Source organism: Apteryx mantelli, chromosome Z (genome assembly GCF_036417845.1).
Source record: "Apteryx mantelli isolate bAptMan1 chromosome Z, bAptMan1.hap1, whole genome shotgun sequence".
Taxonomy (NCBI): domain Eukaryota; kingdom Metazoa; phylum Chordata; class Aves; order Apterygiformes; family Apterygidae; genus Apteryx; species Apteryx mantelli.
Window position 1 is genome coordinate 65,153,644 of NC_090020.1, and position 19,198 is coordinate 65,172,841.

Sequence of the window (19,198 nt, forward strand, 5' to 3'; positions counted from 1 at the left end):
TCTCAACTCCCGTGTCCACCTAACTAATCCATTCAGTGAGAGCAATGCCTCCACACGCTCCACCATCCGCCAGGGCAGTATGTCAAGGCTTACTGTTTGTTGTACAGACCAGGCATCTTCAGTCACAAGCAGCATTTGGTCCTTCCTCTGAAGTGCCGGGTCTTCCTGCATCTTTGGCATAGGAGCTGGCACAATTTTGAACACAGCCAGTCCTCAGCAGATTTCTGAGGAAAAAAAAAACAAACATTTCTTTCCCGGTCTTGGTGGTCACATTACTCACTATCCTAACACACAAAGTGGAAAGCTGGGTATTTAAGATCTATGAAATATCCATACACAATTCCACTCCAGTAACAGACACCATAAAGGAGGCAGAATCAACTTTCAAAAAACTAATTTTAATCAAAACAAAAAAATTGTTGATCATTAACAAGTTTATAAAACAGTGATTTAGTTACATAAATAAATTGATATCAGTGTATCAAATCTTAATTACTTTCAACTTCATGAGCATGTTTACATGGGTGATGAAGTACAACCTTTTTATCTATTATAATAAATAAAATGGAGAGCATGAAATAGTTTTTCTAAACAAAAATACCTACAAACATACCTCTAGCATGTTCTCTAATGAAGGGAACAAGAGACACTGGACAACTTTTGCACCAAAACATAAAAACTGCTTTAAAAAGCACAAGGATACAGAACCATCAGCTAAAGTAAAGACACTATACTGTAACCAAAGTTGGTATTTAATAATATAATGAACAGTTTGGTAGTTAGATCTCCAGTTTGGTTATTTTAAAGCATTAAGACAAGGCAAGATAGAAGGCTGCTTTTGTTTGAGTAATTCTAGAGAAAATAAAATATATTAAAAAAACAAACTGAAAAGTAGAACAGTCATACCTACACAACTTTCTGTCCTGCACAAAGTCAAAATACCTATGCAGAATATATATATATAATATATATATATGTTATTTGTGCACAAAGGTTAGCTTATTATTAGCTCACTGCAAAGGCGTAAATGTATCATGTCAATCATTTTGGAAAACAATTTGCGTTTTGTGTCAAAAAGGATATTTCTTTAAGTTTTCTAGGCTAGGAGGCACAAACCCCGATTCTGGCATACTGTATTCTTAATGCTAAGGCTTGCTGCTCTGGCTGTGTATTTTTTGTTGTCCCTCTTTACTATAGTGCCTGTTACAAGCATGTGTGTATGTGTGTATACATATATATGTATACACAGGTTGTATAAATATATATATATAAAATTTCCCCCAATAGGTATCAGTCCAACCATGCAATCCAAAAGGTGGCTCTGCATAGATGCCCAGCATATAGTTCACCACCTGAGCCAACCCTGAAGCAAGGCGCACTTTAGTCCTTCTGATAGGTTTTCTTTTTTTGTTTAAAACCAAGCTACTGCAGCTTCAAGTATTTTGCATTACATAGATTTTTTTATAAATTAGTTAATGTTATATTTTTCAATATTCAGACATATACTATAATATATATACAGTACAATAAATGCTCTCATTCTTTTTTTAATTTTTTTGATAAATCCCTGAGAATGTATGTTGACAGTCGCTAAGTTTCCACATGCACAAGCATTGTGTGCCATGCTTCTGGATGAACAGCACTGCAAAGCCACGTGGTCAGCCTTTTAACTATTAGTATTTCATTTGTTGGTTTGTTTAAATATGCTGAAATGTAAGGATGAGTTACAAAGGAGTAAAGCTGAATCCATTCGAGGTACTTATCACAGGATGGAGGTGTTTTGTTTGGTTTTTAAAGCCATTGCAATATATGTTTGTTTTTGAGGCTGTGAACGTATACAGAAAGAACAGGAGAGCAATGTGGGCTTTTGCCACTTGACAACATATACTCAGTGTAAACCAAACCTTTTTTAACCTCTCTCTCATACAAAACAGAAAAAAGGAAAAAAAATTAAACACACAAACTTTCACAACATGACAGTTTAGTTTGCAAACTCAATATAACTATACACATATAATACCGGTGTGGCTCTGTTTCTTTAAGTTAAAAAGGATACAAAGGCAGGCTCAAGTAAAAACAAACCACCCCTTCCCTCCCCCCACCCCCCATTCACACATTTTCGTCAACCAAACCGCTCACGAACCAACATCATCAGTTTCTTTTTGCCTTTGTAGATTTGTTTTAGGTTGTCAATAAACTGTGTAAACTGGATGTGTCCATCATGAGCCATTAAGAAGGTCTCTCGGGCCTTGCTGAGGAACTCTATAAACTCACTATAGTGTCGAGGGCTGATGTGAGTGAGACGAGAATGAGTTGTGTTAATGTAGGCTCCGATTGTGGCATCCAAGAGTTGCCTCAAAGGGGCTTTGTCCAGTGACATGAGCTTACCAGAGTTCCTCCTTCCGTGAAGTCCCACCATGCCAGGAGTGGTCAAAGTACACCTACGCAAAATGTCTGACAGTACTGTTGCACATTTGACACTTTTGACCACCAGAGGTATTATAGCTGCTAGCTCATTTTTCCCAAGGGAGTGGCTGAGCGCACATGCCCATAGAACGTCATTAATGGCAGGGTGTGTGTCCTGATTGTAACTCAGGTTGAGATGTGTCATGGCCAAAGTGGCCAGCTTGTAGGCCCGCATGGGGTAACCACGGTGCTCCATGTATCGTGCTATAGTAAAAAGCTGAGAGTAGCTCATGCCGGTTGTAGCAGCATCTAGAACGATTTGGTAAGCGGTCTCAAAAGCTATGTGATCCTTTTCACATAAGGTCAGTGCAGAGAGGGCACAGTTTTGAGGATCCTTCATGGCACACTGTAGAGCAAGCGTCCTAGCACTGCCAGCCAGCTTCTCCTGCTGATGGCAGTCCAAATGCAGACGGACAATGGTGCTGTTGGACATCACTGTTGTAGCAACAATACTAGTGGCTTCTGTTGGAGTGAAAAGTGTAAACCAGCTTTGCATGATGCTATCCAGTGCATAAACACCTGGGAAAGAGAGAAAGGATTAGCCACAATTGATAAAACCTACCAGATAAAGATGTTCAGCAGGAGACCAGGTTTTCAGCAAAGCCTAAGAGGTTAGCAGTACATCCAAGGTGAAGCTACCTCAGCAAGAAAGGCTAAACCAGATAACATGTCTAAAAAAGGATATGAAAATAAAGGCTACTGTGCAATCTCTACAGCAATCGCTGAGACACAGAGAACAGTAACAACAAAAAAAAGTCTGGAAGAATCTGCTTTAATCTCCTGGTTTGGTAACTGAGCTGTTTTACTTGTTATTTAAAACAATTTGGATAATGAGTTCTGACCCATTTGGGTGGAGTTACAGAGCTCAAAAATTCGACATCTCATCACATTACTCAAAAGCAGCCCTCACATTTAACATTTTAAAAAGGTAATTTTAATTTCTTTTCTCAATGTGCATCTCAAAGCACAGCGCATGCACAAAAGAGCATTAAAGCACTCTAAATGACTCACTCACTAAAACACCATGCCATTTAATAATAAGCACACCTTAAAAAAAAAAGGACAAGAAAACCCTAACCCCCCTACCTCCCCACACACACACTGCCCAGACAGGCTTTTCAGATAGGTCTTGTACCAAATTGATATGCATCTGAACACCAAGCTCCTTGTTATGGAAACACACTAAGCAATATGCACTACTGGCTTTTATGTGAAATGTGGAATTTTCCTTGGCATCACCTTATTGCTGGAGTGTGTGTGTGTGTGTGTGTGTGTGTGTGTCTGCGTGTGTGTGTGTGTGTCTGCGTGTGTGTGTCTGTGTGCGGCAGGGGGAGGAAGGGGGAAAGAGTGACCGATGGGTTCCATAAATTGAAGCTTATAGGCAACTAGAGTGCCTTATTATTGCTAGAGGTAGTTTACACACATCTGTGAACCCACCTAAACCACACCCAGAGGTCCTCATTTTCTCTGTAGGACTCTGATGCTTCCTGTGCACCCCTTCACTCATGTACAAAAATTCAGCATAGCCAGAGAATACCAGATCTTCATTTAAATAAACAGATTCCTTGCTTTACCAACTTGATTAAGTCTCAAGAGTACTTTGCATGACATTATAGGTTCTTTATGGGATACTTCTATTAGAATATGTAAACTAATTTAAAGCAGTATTAAAACCTGCATTTTATTTGCCAGTATGCAACTGCAAAAAATAATACCCAGGCACTAATATCTATAAGATAGCCTCAGTAATAATTATCTTAGAAAAGATATAAAAGCAATAAAACAAGCGCATTGCATGAAAATTTGCAGACAAACCACTTTCTGGCTGAGGGCATACAAAGGCAAGCTGTATTTTCCCAAGCTACTGACAACATTAATTTCCCAGTTAAGCACAAAGCAAAAGATAAACTAATCCAGAGAATAAGCAGCAGCAATTTTCTAAAGTTCTGAAACTCAAGAAGCATCACTGAGACACAATCCAACTCAAATGTATGAAAGAGAAAGGAATAAATGCAAAGAGAAGCATGCTTTCCAGAATTACCTCTAGTGACAATTAAAACTGCTCCCTCGTCATAGTACTTATATTGTCCCCACTACCACAGCTGCTGAATTTTTAGTTACATAGTTTTTAATGCCCTTCACTTTTCAGATACTCCATCCTCATCTTGCAAGTTGGAAACTGGAGTACAGAAGCTAAAGGACTCCTCACCAAGACACACAGGACATCTGCTCATTCCTGTGCTTTGCCAGAGGATGCCCTGCTAAATGCACTATCCTCCCACTGCTGTCCTCTAAGTATGAGGCTGGAATCTGCTCCCACCTTATTCTTCTTCCCTGGAGGAGTTAACGATGGGCACTTTGGTATTTGATTTGCATTTCAGTGGCCGAGGAGGGGCCTACACAATGCCATAGGCACATTGCAAAGATGAATTACATTCTAAGCCTGGATTTATCCAGTGGCTTAAAAAAAATGGGACCACCCCCCCAACCCCCACAAGATCCTGTCTCCTACACAACTCAGACATTTTCGGCACTTTGTTCAGCTGCTTTCTGGTTCCTCCTACCCCACGTGGCACAGAGCTGACCAGATTGCTATTGCACCTGCACCCTGAACCTGGGTTTTCAGAGCAAGCAAAGCTGTAGCACAGTGCAAGAGTCATTAAACACATGCCTTTTCTCTGCTGCAACCTCAAACCTAGACCCAAGAGGAAGTGGAGAGGGAAAGTCTGGGATATCCCAACATCACACAGTCAGAGTCACGTGAAAGCACAACAGCACTCCTTCCATCCCACTGAGTTCATGCTCACCCCTACCTTGTGGGGGAGAAATAAACATATAAATAACACTGTGTTACTCAGCTAAGTCTCACTTGATCTGTGCCTATTTTATCATATGCTCAAGAAAATCTCTTGTCATTGCCATAATTAATGTCTTCTAACCAAAGGGATTTTACAGGCCAACAGAAAGCGGGTGACACTTGTGGAGCCTGGGCATTGATAAACAAGATCAAATTCTCTAAGATTAGCTGATGAAAAGACAGAAGTCCTTAAGCAGTACCCCAGAACATACCTACTTCTGTTGCACATGTTACCAACCACCTCACCATTTCCCGCCGCCGCCAATTCAGCGTTGACAGCGTCATCCGCATCACCTATTAAAACAAAACAAAGTACAAATTAATCCAATAGCAAAATCAAAGCAATATACAAACAATAAGGGTTTCAAGTTATTCAGATACAGTGAGACTCAAAATGGTAGTCTCTTGCTCTCTCCATTCTGTCAACTCTTTTTAGCTGACATGTCAAAAGATTTGAAAAATACTGCTCAGTTATCTTAGAAGAGCATGCAGAGAGTAATTCCAATTGCGAGTCTTTCAAGGCTAGAGGAGAGACTGTTTTGTCCAGAAAAAAACCCACAACAAAACACAATACAAAAAGAAAAATCCCAAACCAACCCAATAACTGATTATTCAAATTAAATTATATTGTGACTCCTCCCTTTATGAATAGTAGTCTTTAAAGTGGAAATGTGTCCACTCATGTCGAGCAAACTAACCTATTCACTTCTTCCCCACATTTGTACTTCTTTTCATTGACTTCAGTGATACAGACAGCAGCTACTGTGTACTGTGATTTGACTGGCTGTTTATTCTGCAAAGATATACATACACACTTCTAGATATACCCAGATATTACTAAAAAGCCCATAGCAATAGTTTCTCTCATTTGGAAAAAGACTCTACACAAAGAAGTCCTATCGTAAGACCATCAGAATCCTAGAACAAGATTTTTTTTAAGCTTCAATTGTAATGCTCATTTTATATCCCCTACAGTTACTGCCTATGTTATTTCCCAAAATGTGGACAAACAACAAGCACATGCTTTTTCAGTATCTGAAATTGCATGGAAAGCTTGGTTCAGCTAATTGGACAGACCCCATAGACACCTCGATGAAGAAAGCAAGCAGTTTTCCCCTCACAATATCAGTGATCATACTACGCATTACTATTTGGTCATTACCACAGGTCAATCACAGAGCTCTCAGAGATGTTCTCTCCATATTAAACTCATAAAATGCATTCATGAAACATCTTGGAGTTACCAGCACTTGTAAGAGGGTTCTTACCCCATATCCCCTCCCAATCCTAAGGCAACTTCAAAGTGACCTGTAGCCCTCTTTGTCATACTAGTTATTCCTGCTACCTCATTTAGTCCTAAGGTGTAGATAGGGTAATTAAGAAGACTGAATAACTGCTGAGGAGTATGAGTGCCCAGAGGATCTTTGAGAAGTCTAATTATAAGCAAACGTCAGGGATTGCACGCTGGCCTCCAAATATTCCTACCTTGGGGAACTTGGTAAGTGGTAGTATTCCACTCAAAATAACAGGACAAGAAATTTGTTGGTCTTGTTGGCTTCAGAGATTATGGTATCATTCCTACTAAACAGTAATCTAAGTGCCAGATCAGGAATAGCATTTCAAAAGAAAGCAAACTGATCTCTAAGGAGCAACCCTACACATTTTAAAATATGAAAATATGTCTAAGGTAGAACATGGAATCATTTTTTTCTTGAAGCCTTTCTGAAAGAAAAACAGGCACCCTCCAGTCAAAATGCTTTGGAGCATAACTGTCCTCTTCATCCTTTGATGGAGACTTCAGAAGGAGTCTAAGTGACTTCTTGTATTGAGTCACATGCAAATTGAAGGCTAACACTCTCGCAGTATCCAAGACGAATTTTTTAGCTTCACCTGAGTGGGAATGAATCCAAGAGAAAGTACAGAAAGGTTATGGACTGATAAAGATTGAATTCTGCTACTGGTGGGGGAAGGAAGCAGAAAAAAAATTTTTTGTGAATAATGACTTCTCTGGAAGTCTTCTCTGATGACTTTCCTCTCTGTGGTGGCTGTAAAACAATGATTAGTCACAAGAGCCTTCAGCAAACATAGTGGCTATAACAGCTCCAGTGCAGGCTGTATTAACTTGAGAGCAAAAAACACCACCATATCTGGTTTCAAGAAATTTCATGATTTGAACTGTTCTAGAATAAAGCCCTTTGCACAGTATTATGTATTCTTTCATTTCATTAAACTGCGAAAAGCTGAGAATACTAAGAGAGAGGCCTTTACTGACGATAAAAAAAAACCCAATGATTTTATATAAAGCATTTATTGACATCCGGACCAAGGAGAAACTGAAGCGAATTTATAGCATAACTGTGCAGGTAAAGAACTGACCTATCCAAGATCCATGCTGTCAAGCGAAGAGAGCTTCTGAATAGGTCAGTAAGTCTGAAAATGCAGAGACAGACACTTACATCCCCATGAATTATGCAGCTTATCTGAAAGTCAAGTTCTCTCCCACAGAGAATAACCTTGACTTTGTCGTGCTGGATTTTTTAAAGAATTTCTTGCCTAGAGGAACAGGAGCTCTCACAATGCAAGAAAGGCAGCAATGGACAACCAACCAATGTAAAACCTCTGAATCATGCACACTGGAATGAGATTTATTTCTTTTTTACAGGCTTTCAGGAAAAGGACACTATTTGCCAAATACACATTGAGTGATCACCTGCACTAATGTGCTCGGCAGTTCTGCCAGCAGTACATCTTTGCATATGTACAGTAACACTTATTTGCACTGGTGTAGCACACAATAGGAGGAGGAATAGAAGTCCTGCCTGTACCTGAAGATACAACTTCTATGACTGTAAGGTACTGAGGGACAGAATACACTTGAGATGCTCTATGCCTACTTGCCACACTGATGACCTCTTTCCACAGCTAGTTTAAATGCCTTTCCTTGGCTCATTCACTTAAAACATGCTAATAGTCTTCAGCCACCGGGAATAGGGAGAAAGGACCCAGGAGTCCATACCTTACTCCCAAATCTAAAGCAATATAAGAGATTTGTCTGTCACAGAAATCCCAGTGACTGAGTTGTGAAATTGCTGGCATTATCTCCTCAGTCCATCAGCAAACTTCTCAGTGTCATGGTTCAGAGGCAGAACAGAATACCTGCAAGGTCACTGGCACTCACTTTATCATGTGAGGTGTAAAACAGAGTTTTCTAGGGCACAAAAATGTCATAAGCAGTCAGATACTAGATAGTGAATATAGACAATCTAACTGTCATTAAGTTTGCGGGGGGAAGCATCCACCGGCCATTAAAGATGGTGCCTTTGTGGGAAGAATGTAGCTGTAGAAAAGTACACAACAGTAAGTTACTACCAGCAAATTGTTATGCATCTTTCTTCTGGAAAGCAAACTACCTTTAAGATTCAAAAAAAATACCTTAGTAAGCTTGGGGCAGAACAGTGGACAATTTCTACCAGTTCATTACAAAAACTTGGATTTATGAGAAAGTAAAGGTTTATGGTATTTCTTTCGTTAGACCTCACTGAGGACATTCTGATGAGCCCACCAGCCACACACAGGTGTGTATCAATACAGTGATGTTCAAGGTGTGCTGTTACCACTGAATAACACTTGGTGAATACTTGAGATGACACATAGGTTAAACATAAGGATCTTTCTCTCTCAAGAAAAAGAAACATTTAAGGCAGAAACATACTGACATGCAAAAAAAGCAGCAGATTTCCACAGCAACCTTGGGAATAAGAAAGGCTAGCAAAGCACAGAGAATCTCAGCTTTCTGATTAAAGATTTTAGCTTCTAGAAGTCTAGAATAGGCAAATAGTACCTTTCTCTTTGGCATGAGAAGTAACTGGGATAAAATCCTTTCCCCAGAAGTCTTTGGAGCTTTGTTTACTGAAGTAAAGTAATAAATGGTTTTCTGATCTTTGCATGTTTTTTGAAGAACTCCCTGAAGAGGGATGAATAGATTTATTTTTGTTGAAATGAACTGTGAAAACTCCAAGATTCATCAATGTAAGACAATATTACTTCAGGTATCGAAAACTTAGCTATCTCCTCTTAGCTTGTAAACTCTCTCCTAACAGGTTAAAAACTCATCTGAGGTTCTTGTACACTTGAAGCAGTCTGATGCAGATGACCATCCCACAGCCTGTGGAGTGTATGATTTGATTCTCCTCTGATGAAGGAAGGGAGGGGGCTACTGCTAGCACAGTCTCCCTTAGAAATAGGACATTATGATTGACCTTGACTTTCTTTAGTAATTCAGCAAGCACCCTCCAAATCTTGTTTGGGGAAAGGGAAGGGAAGGTAGTTAAGGGGAAGAAAGGAAGGAAGGAAGGAATGCTAAGAAACCCCCCAGGACCCGAAAAAGATCTGGTGCATTTCTGCTTATTCACTTTTCTGGCATGTAGAATAATTTTGCTCCCTAGCCACCCCTACATACACTCCTGAGGCCATTTGCGTTGGGCCTCTGTCACCCCTGAACAGACAAATGCCCTGCAGCCAGCCACTCCCAGTTCTGTCTCATCCAGGGGCACAAAGGGGTCGAGGCAGCCCTTGCTCTGTGTTTACCAGCCAACTGTACTTTATGTCAGCAAACAGAACCTAAAAGCTCCAGGCAAAGCCCAAGTGGGTATGGTCCTCAGTGATTTCAAGAGAGCTGTACCCACCAAAACAGGGTCAAATTCCTGTCTTCTACTACAGCAGTAATGAACAAGGGAAATACCTGAAGGCCCAGCTCCAGAGAAACTTTCAGAAGAGTGATGTCCGGCAAGCTGTCCATGAGTGTTGCTATTTTAAATGCATCCTGGGCAAGTTTGAAGATGTGTGATGAGGAGTGGATATTTTTCTGGATGGATTCTAACACTGTTTCCAGCCTCTGAACATCACCTGCAAGGTGTAAACAGAATCACCTAAAGAGAACAACCTCCCAAAACATCCAGAGATGCATTAAAATTGAGTCTGTCAGTACTACAGCAATAGTATGGTGTTTCAATTATACGCATTTTGTTTTTATAAACCCTCTGTAATTAAATCATATATGAACAAAAGACACAAGACAGCACAAATTCCTCTAGTGCCTGGTGGTGTTAATGCAGTACATGTCAAAAAGTCCTCTTGATTTCTGAATTCTAGAAGTGATTTGTCCACTCCTGGGTCTCAGAGACTGTGTCAGAAGAACAAAAAGCCGTCTCATCGGCCTCAGGTCAAGCCCATCTGGCTTTCAGCCAGCTAAGTTAACTACTTTGCTAGAAAATTAAGTGACAAGCTTAAGTCAGTTCAGTTCGTTGTTGCCATTTCACACTACTGTCAGACTACAATTTGGATTCCTCAACACAGGTTTTAAAATCTGTTTACTCTATGTAATATTAAAAACATACATTTAGTTGAGTATGTAACTGACAGCACTGTACCTTTGGCTGCTGTTAGCATGGTCGATGCCAGCTCACACTGCTGGGATTCAATGTGACTTAGGGTGAACCAGCGGGGGTACCGGTTTGGAACAACTGATGCAATGTGGTGCGGGCGGGACATGTCTCCTGACGGAGCTGTAGATTCCAATACTAGCAAACTGAAAAAAGGAAAAAACCCTCTTCAATCATTATTACATTTGGTTACCCATGAGCAAAACTAAAGCCATAAAAACACACTTTTTTTTTTTTTTTTTTTAAGAATTATGCTTTTTTTTGGCTACAAGAAAGGATATTGCAGAACCACTTCTTTTGAGGGGGAATCTTAAAAGTCCATTTGCCAAACTTGACTACAGAAGTGGGCATCTATAGGAATTCACAGGACAATTAAGCCATTCACTAGCCAAGGCAGCAGAGACTTTCTCATCATCCACAGAGCTAGAGCTTTTTTGTTGTTGTTTCAGCTTTGAATCACAACCCTTCGAGCTAAGTGGAGTTGCTCTCCATCATACTGAGAACATGTAAATATTTTCCAATATTACTTCATGTGCAAATGCAACTTTCTTTACTTGAAAATTCTGTAGCAAAGGGAGGGGGCAGGATCATTCAACAAGTCGTTTGGATTTTGACTTTGCAATAAATTCAGACACAAAACCAGTACATTTTACTCTGCAATTACAAACTACTTTTTAAAGTCCTGAAATTCCAGCCTTCCAAATTTTATGATGTAACATAATCCAATGTTAAGGTCCCAAACAACAGTGACAGAGGAATTTTCCTTTAAAGTTACTTTTCAGACTCCATTGTCTAATCCTGAAATATGAATTTCTTTGAGTGTGCTCCAATCTAAAACAGTCTTACCCACAGAGGAGAATTCACAAGCAGAAAACTCAAAATCACTGTGTTTGTTTTTGGCTACTACAACTACAACAGAACTGATGGTCCACACCAGACACTCAACTGATGGCCCCTCTCCCACCCAAAAGCAATATATTAGATAAGATAAATGCCAACACAAAAAGTAAGAATGGCTGAAGGAAAATAACTGTTTTTATTCAAAACAATAAAGCATAGGTTCAGGATATGAAAGGTCAACAAGACATCAGATGATAATAATACACAATGTCCAGAAGCAAAACCTTTCTAACAGTTGGTTTCTTGATTAGCATTAACATCTTAGTTTCCTGGGCAGTCACAATGCTCTGACAAGTTATAGTAAAAAAAGGAAAGACTGTTATCTGTTAGTGTGCTCCTACACCGAACACTTTCTAATGACTCACTCCTTTAACTTGTCAACTGTTCCTTGTCTAAGAGTGTCCTCTTTCTTGCTATCAGATAAAAACTGAAGCCTGAAAGTGTGTGTGCTTGCATGCGTGCTGAGCCTCAGTGCAGCATCCTCCATAACCAGCTGAAATTCTCCAAACTACTGCACAACGACTAGCAGGAACCCCCAACTGGAACACGCATCCCTACTTCTTCAGACTCCAAGGAGATGTTGTAAAAGGTCAGATGCAGAACAGCAACAGTGATATGATCCTATCTCAGGATATGTCTACAACACAGTTCACGTGGACACACCCAGGCTAGGTCTAAAGTAACTAGCTCAAACACTAGTGCAAGTGAACCACAGATAAGTTTGAATTCTCAGAAGTTTTCTGAAGACCATTCTGACCCTCTAAGCTGAGGCAGCTATAACCTCACCAGTAGCAAAGCTAGTTTACTTCTACAGGAGCTGTAGGAAAAGGTGTATCTGCAGAATAGATATATTGTAAGCTATTCTCAGTCTTCTATGCATATTCAATAAAATTCCCTCATACCTGTCACATCGAATGCTCTCTTGGGGCATGCCCGCACCCTATCCCAAAAGTCCACATGAGCAAATTTGATATAATCCTATTGTTTTATGGATGTACTGGCTTGGAACTTCTAAAATCTGATTGTGATCCAGGCTTCTATTTCTACCAGTTTTCATATCCAAGTGACTTTTTACCAGGAAGTCATCTAGGAGGACAAGGGAAGCTGGATCTGTTTTGTCAAAAATATCGAAAATATTGAATAATATTAAAAATCCATTGCATTGTGACGTTTTGTGATAGAATATTTCTTATGGAATAAACTACTTTAAATGTAATTTACAAATTTTTTCACTTAAATAAATACCTAAGTTCTTTAAGTGACTGGAGCGCATGAGATTTTTTCACAGCAAGAATGGAGACCTTAAGACAGTTTTAAGATAGCTGCAGAAGAAAGTCCATCAGTTTTCTGTAGGTTCCTGAGGCATACAAGAATACCTTTAAGAATTCTCAGAGAAATGTCATTTTGAACATATGCTCAGGTATCTAGTAGGCATATATAAATACAACACACCATACATAACCATCAGCAGGTTGTGCTAACATTTTCTGACACATATAAGTGCGTGCTAATATGAAAAAAAATCTCAAGTCAACTAACTCCACTTTTGATTTGTATTAGGAGTCAAGTTATTTCCCTAGTACCACTGAGAAACCTCTTTAGCTTTACATATGTAAAAATAAAATACATATAAATTCTTCAGTTGATATTTTCCAAGCACAGAGAAAAGGAAAAAGAGATGTATTATTAAATGGTTTCAATAAACAGAAAAAAATCCCAACTACATAATGCAAAAGGGATTATTAGGTTATGAGTAACAGTAAATACACAAAAAGCATGAAAGGAAGAGGCTGTTTTAGGGAAAACTTTTGTCAGTTTGAATTCCATTGCCAGCTTCTGTGTTCCTTTGCTGTGAAAAGAAATGCTGTTGTGAATTGGTGGCTTTCATGTAATTTTGGCAAGATTAAGGAGCATCAGAACAAGCACAAGCCGCAGCAGATTTAGCATTCTTCACTTTTTTTCCTTTCAAACATCAATTATTTAGCCAGGATTTAGCAAAGCTACCTCGTGATTAAACATTGCCATTAAAGTCTGGCTCCCAAAGCCCAGATGAAATTCATGTTTAACCCAGAATCAGCCAAACTAAGCCAAAAATTGAAGTTCAGATTCCAAGTGATCAGTCAGCTAGGTCACAGCAGATCCACATTCTCCAAACCTCCACTCCACATGTTTCAGTGCTGCAGGCAGAGAACTCTAGGCAGAAATGACCATCAAGGATTGCACACACTGTCCTTTTAGACCTGAGGTGTATGAAAGGCAGTAGGGTCTCAGCTTCCACTGATTTCATACTGAATATTCCACACTCAAAAAGCGGCTCCAAAAAATGAAGCAGCAGATTTGAATACAGAGGCAAAATACTCAAGAGCTGACCTCTCTCATACGTAGACCAACTTCTATATGTTAAGAGCAACTAGCCATGATATGGTCTTGGAAAGTCAACTTTTTTGAAAAATGTTGAAGGAAGAAAGAAAGATGCTCTGTTCCTAAAAGCAAGAGTAACTGCGCACAAAGATCTATGCAGCACCTTTACAAATTTCCAGACAAGATTTTCATCCATGTCATGGCTATTTCCTCCCTGCCATGCAGGAAGAGATGCTCCAATTTCATTTTATGAACAGTCCCACCTCACAACCATCAGACAGATATTCAGTCTTCATGTTTGTTTTCTTCTTTCCCACTCAAAATATCATCAAGTTAGCTTCTCATTTGGTTTACATCAGAAGTCTTTTTTTTTCTCCTTTGAACCACTGAGCTATCACTTTAGTGTCAAAGAAAAGTGTAACCTTCTTTAAGAGAATTTTTGAGACGCACTGAGGAATGCAGACAGACACAGAATAGCAAGTGTCCGCATCTGCCATCACAATTCAAGGTAGCAAATCCACGTATCTGAAGAGTGCCAAATACCAAACTGCAGAAAGACTGATTACTGTCTAGGGCTGAACTCTCATTTGCCTTACAAAGCGATGCCAAAAAGGCCTAAGGAGAACAGCTCTGATTATGCTGATGTCTCCTGTGATTTTACCAGATAGAATGGAACAGAAGGCTCTTTCTGATACTGGTCTGTTTGAGAAATAACTTCTCAGGCTGAGAGGGCATCTTCATGCCAAAAGAGGGCTGGAGCTCCCCAAGACTAACTGGAGGTTTCATCATCTTGAATCTTTCAGCACCTTGCTTGTTTTTCCAGTTGAGAAAGGAAACTTCCAGAAAAAGAAGCTTTCTGTTATGATTTCTTTCCGGGGAGAGCCCAAGTCCTTGTTCAAGAGGAATGGCATGCTGCTATCACCTTCACTGAAGCGTTCAGTGCACTGTGTGAAACTGTTGATGGATGTCTATTCCAGCCCTTCAACATGGTTTTAGCAGCTTAGTTTAAGGAGGAAAACTCCATACAAACATAATCTCTGAGAAGCACTTGAAGTAGTGACTGGAAATAAATGTAAGGACACAAGTCTATTTTACAAAATGGACCAGCCAATTTTTTTTAAATACACCTTTTCTACTACCTTACTGATCTGATATGACGAGGGTTATAGATATATTTACTTGCGATGACAGAAAAGGGGTGTACTTAAATGGCCCAGTCAGCTTTCTGATCTTACATTTGAATGTTCTCACAGTTCATCAATAATGCACTTTCTTCTTCTTAATCTAATTCCTAAATTGCTGATCATAAGCAGCAAATATACAAGTATACTCTCCACATTTCCTTCCCTAACATCTGTTACTGGACACTCTTTGAGACAAATACCAGGCTAAACAGATCTTTGACCTGACCTGATAACAGTTAGGTTTTGTTCTTATGCATGCCCTCCTGTTTAGTTCTTTGAACATAAAACTATTTCTCCCTCTGTTTTGCTTTCTGGAGAAACTGGTTCCAGAGTACACATCTACAAATCACCAGGATACAACCTGTCTGATTAATATGCATGTAATTTAAATACCACTTATGTGGATACTATGTCCTTCAACTACTGTGCAATCATTCTTGATAATGATGACCTGGAAAATCCAACATTCATGTTTTTATTCTGAGACTCGATATGTTCCTCGTACTCAGTTGTGGCTCTTTTTTGTCAACCATCATTTACTCCAAGTTCTTGACAACAACCAAATCTAAGCCAATCCAGATGGGACTAGTTTCTTCCCTGCACTGTATGTGGACAGCACAGATTTACCATTGATCATTTAAGCCTCTGAAACTTCCTTCAGAAGGACTTTCTTAGCCACCATTAACAATTCAGCCTTCCCTGAGATAAAGCCAGCACTCACTGATCTCTCCCTGAGAAGCAACTTTCTCCCAATTACTGAAGACAAATGGCATGCAAGTCAGTATTTTGTTGTCATATGATATACTCCATTTAAATTCCAGTGTTCTAGAACTGTGCAAGACTGCTTAGTGATGAAGCACACAAAAAATATACTGGCTCAGACCACACCATATGGTTTCAAATCTACCATCTAGAGTTAATTTATAAAGGAGGTTGGTGGAACAAAGAGTCTTGCAGAACAGGCTATGCAGCAGAAGATACTGAGACCTGACATCTTCATCTATAAAGAAGATTCATGCTGCTGGTGAGATGCCTCTTTCCTCATTTGCCCACTGTTATCACCACACACGCACACATGCACACACGCAGGTAAGAGAACACATGTGCTAAAGCTGTCAGTTTTACACAAAGCTGCATTCCCCAAGAGTGGAATCCTAGAAGGAAGGATTTAAAACAGAGAATTCTGTTTTACAATTGGAAATAAACACTTAGTTGTATATTTATAAATGATTATACTGTACTTACTACAGACTTCAATTGCTTTTACAGATGAATCAAAGTAACTTTTCCTTAAAGGGAACAATGCTTCTTTTAGAACAAAAAACCCACTTGACTGCCATACTTTTTCCCCTTTTTCCCAACAGTTTTTTTTTTTTCTCTCTCTTCCTACATGAGCTGTGAATACGTACCGCATGGCTCTCAGTGCAGTTTTGTATGCCAATTCAGCATCATGAGGTAGGAGAGAGGTGAAGAGATACTTGGCAAATGTGTGCATTGGAACGCTCTCTCGATGGATGACTTCGCCTAAACCACTATATGGTCCAGCTGTATGAAAGAGAAAGAGAATGACAGTCTTTACAGAGTGTTAAAACCCCCAAACTTCTGGATCTTTAAAAACACTGACTATACCTTGGAGTTGTTATTGGTACTCAGAGATAGAGACTGCTGTACAAGAATTAAAACTATATTGATATTTTGGGGGAAATGCTTACATATATTACATGCCATATACTCTTTGAGACAAGGAGACAGACTGCAGACTGCATGGTAGTAAGCACACTACCAGTGCAAATACGAATGACTGAATGGTTCTAGTGCTCCGTAGAGCTTATTCAACAAGTTTATGCCATGCAAAAGTGGAAGGTGATAATCCCTACTTCGCCTCTGCACAGTTATAATGTATGCATGAATCCCTATGCACTGTCCAGTGGTGCATGAATACTTGATCACAGATCTGCCAGAAGGAGTATTTACAGTGGAAACGTACATATCTTCAATTGTAGTTATGTGACCAATCACTACTGCAGCACCCAATTCCTATTAACTTCATCTGACATTAGGCATTTAAATAACTCTGTGGTCTGGGCTTTGTCCCCAGAGAGGACTGGGTCAGATCTTGCACTGAAGCCAATTTTGTTAGTCTCTCACAGCCACATGGTCTTGGAAATTATATTTGCTCTTGAGAAATTATACCCATTGTTGGGGCTACAGATTTTGCTCACACTCAGTGCAGTCAGTGCACTATTTCAACTTCATAACAGCAGCGTCAGGATTGGCAAGAGACACGATGATTTAAAAAAAAAGTGAAAGGAACTATTGCTTTGTTGAATTCTAAACTTCCATGGTGCCTATGAATCCCATTTTTACATTTTTCCTGAAGCCTTAAGGCTGTTGTTTCTATTAATAGGAGAATTGTGTCATGAAGTTTTTTACATCAGCAGTTACAGGTTTAGGCATTAAATGTTGCAAGATACAGGACAAAAATCTTAAACTAAGTATTATAGGATAATTATTGCACAGATAGCAGTCAGGAGTTACAGAATTTATTATGGGAGAAGAATTTCCTCCTCTACTAGAGATTTCAGCCCACCACACTTGGTTAGATGAATGACTGTGTGAGCACACTTCTTCCTCTTCACTGCAGTCACACGTGCCATTTAAACAGCCTCCAGCGGCGATTCAAACTAACGTGGACAACCCTACACTGAAGCAGATGAGGAGTACTCACACAATTTATTCAGCCACTTCTGCTGCAGAGGGTGATGAACTTCATGAGAGGCAGTAACAACTTAGACCAGCACAGCAGTTTCGGCAATATTTTTCTGACTGGTGCCTTAGCACAACACACAAAGATAAAAATCACTAGGCATGAAAAAATCTCAACTCTACAGGTGGATGTTTCTGAACACTGGGGCAGATTCCAAAAGAAATGTCACTGAAGATTTAAAAGGTGACATAGTGTGTCTCATATAATCATTGGAAATGAAGTTCAAAGCCATCCAAAACTATCTGGCATTGCTTCAGTGAAGGAAGCCATTTCATGTATGTTTGCTGATTGGTGGTCCAGTCAGAGAGATAAGCCAGGACATGGGGAATGCATGACAAAGCATCTAAATGAAAATATGTTCTATCATTAACATAGCAGTCAAGCAAACAGAACAGTTCTTGCAACATAGTCTATCTTCTGCTTTCCCACACATTCAAATGGTAGCTACACACAGTACGCACTAATCTACATTAACAGTCTAGAAATCAGCTTAATATTGGATTAAGCTTTCTTTATTATATCTGCAGGACTTTAACTATAAAACCACAATTGATATAATTAGGAACTTAAATCACTGCACAGTTTTTCCTCCATGTGAGCTGACAGTTTCTGCCTCACCTGGAGTAAACTGAAGCTACTGCAAGAAAGCCAGACTTCTTAGCACACAGTAATGCAATACCCTCTTCACATACTCCTCACCACAGCAATTTCCTAGGCAGTTACTTCAGCAGATTCCCTGCTATGATCACTTGTTTACTACTTTTGGCAATCACAAAAAGAGTATCAGTGATCAAAGTAGTAAACTAGAAGTACCAGGGAACACTTGAGATAAACCCTGCTTTTCCCTCATGAAGCATCCTTGATAGTAAATAAAGGCAGCAGGTCGATTCAATAAACCATAGGATACAGTGGTTGTCAATAACTGGATCCAGAGAGTAGCTATTCTTGTCCAAAGACCATAAAACAGCAGTAGAGCTGCACCATAATGGAAACTCTCCCTATGGTGCAGCTTCTCTACAGTTTCAAATGGCACCATCAGTAGGTATCAAAGTTTTGAAGGATCTGGGCAATAATAGTGACTCAAAGCTGAGAGCCCTAAATAACATACTGCATCACTTCTATTAAAGAAGTTTTAAAAGACAAATTTCTTACAGAAAGCAAGCAAAAATTCTTTGACCTGTATAACAGTGTTCAAAACTCACCTAGAGCACCATTGCATTCT

General features: G+C 39.5%; 1 protein-coding gene across 1 annotated transcript in view; it reads right to left on the reverse strand.

Moving 5' to 3' along the window:
* Window positions 1-377: 377 nt before the first annotated feature.
* ZSWIM6 (zinc finger SWIM-type containing 6) overlaps window positions 378-19,198 on the reverse strand; it is a 115,560-nt gene continuing 96,739 nt past the window's right edge. The window contains exons 10-14 of the mRNA XM_067316472.1: window positions 16,619-16,754; window positions 10,753-10,910; window positions 10,065-10,228; window positions 5,536-5,617; window positions 378-2,985 (exon numbers count right to left, since the gene is read on the reverse strand). Of these exons, the coding sequence (XP_067172573.1) occupies window positions 2,123-2,985; window positions 5,536-5,617; window positions 10,065-10,228; window positions 10,753-10,910; window positions 16,619-16,754 (1,403 nt within the window). The 3' untranslated portion in view covers window positions 378-2,122. The remainder of the gene's footprint in view (window positions 2,986-5,535; window positions 5,618-10,064; window positions 10,229-10,752; window positions 10,911-16,618; window positions 16,755-19,198) is intronic.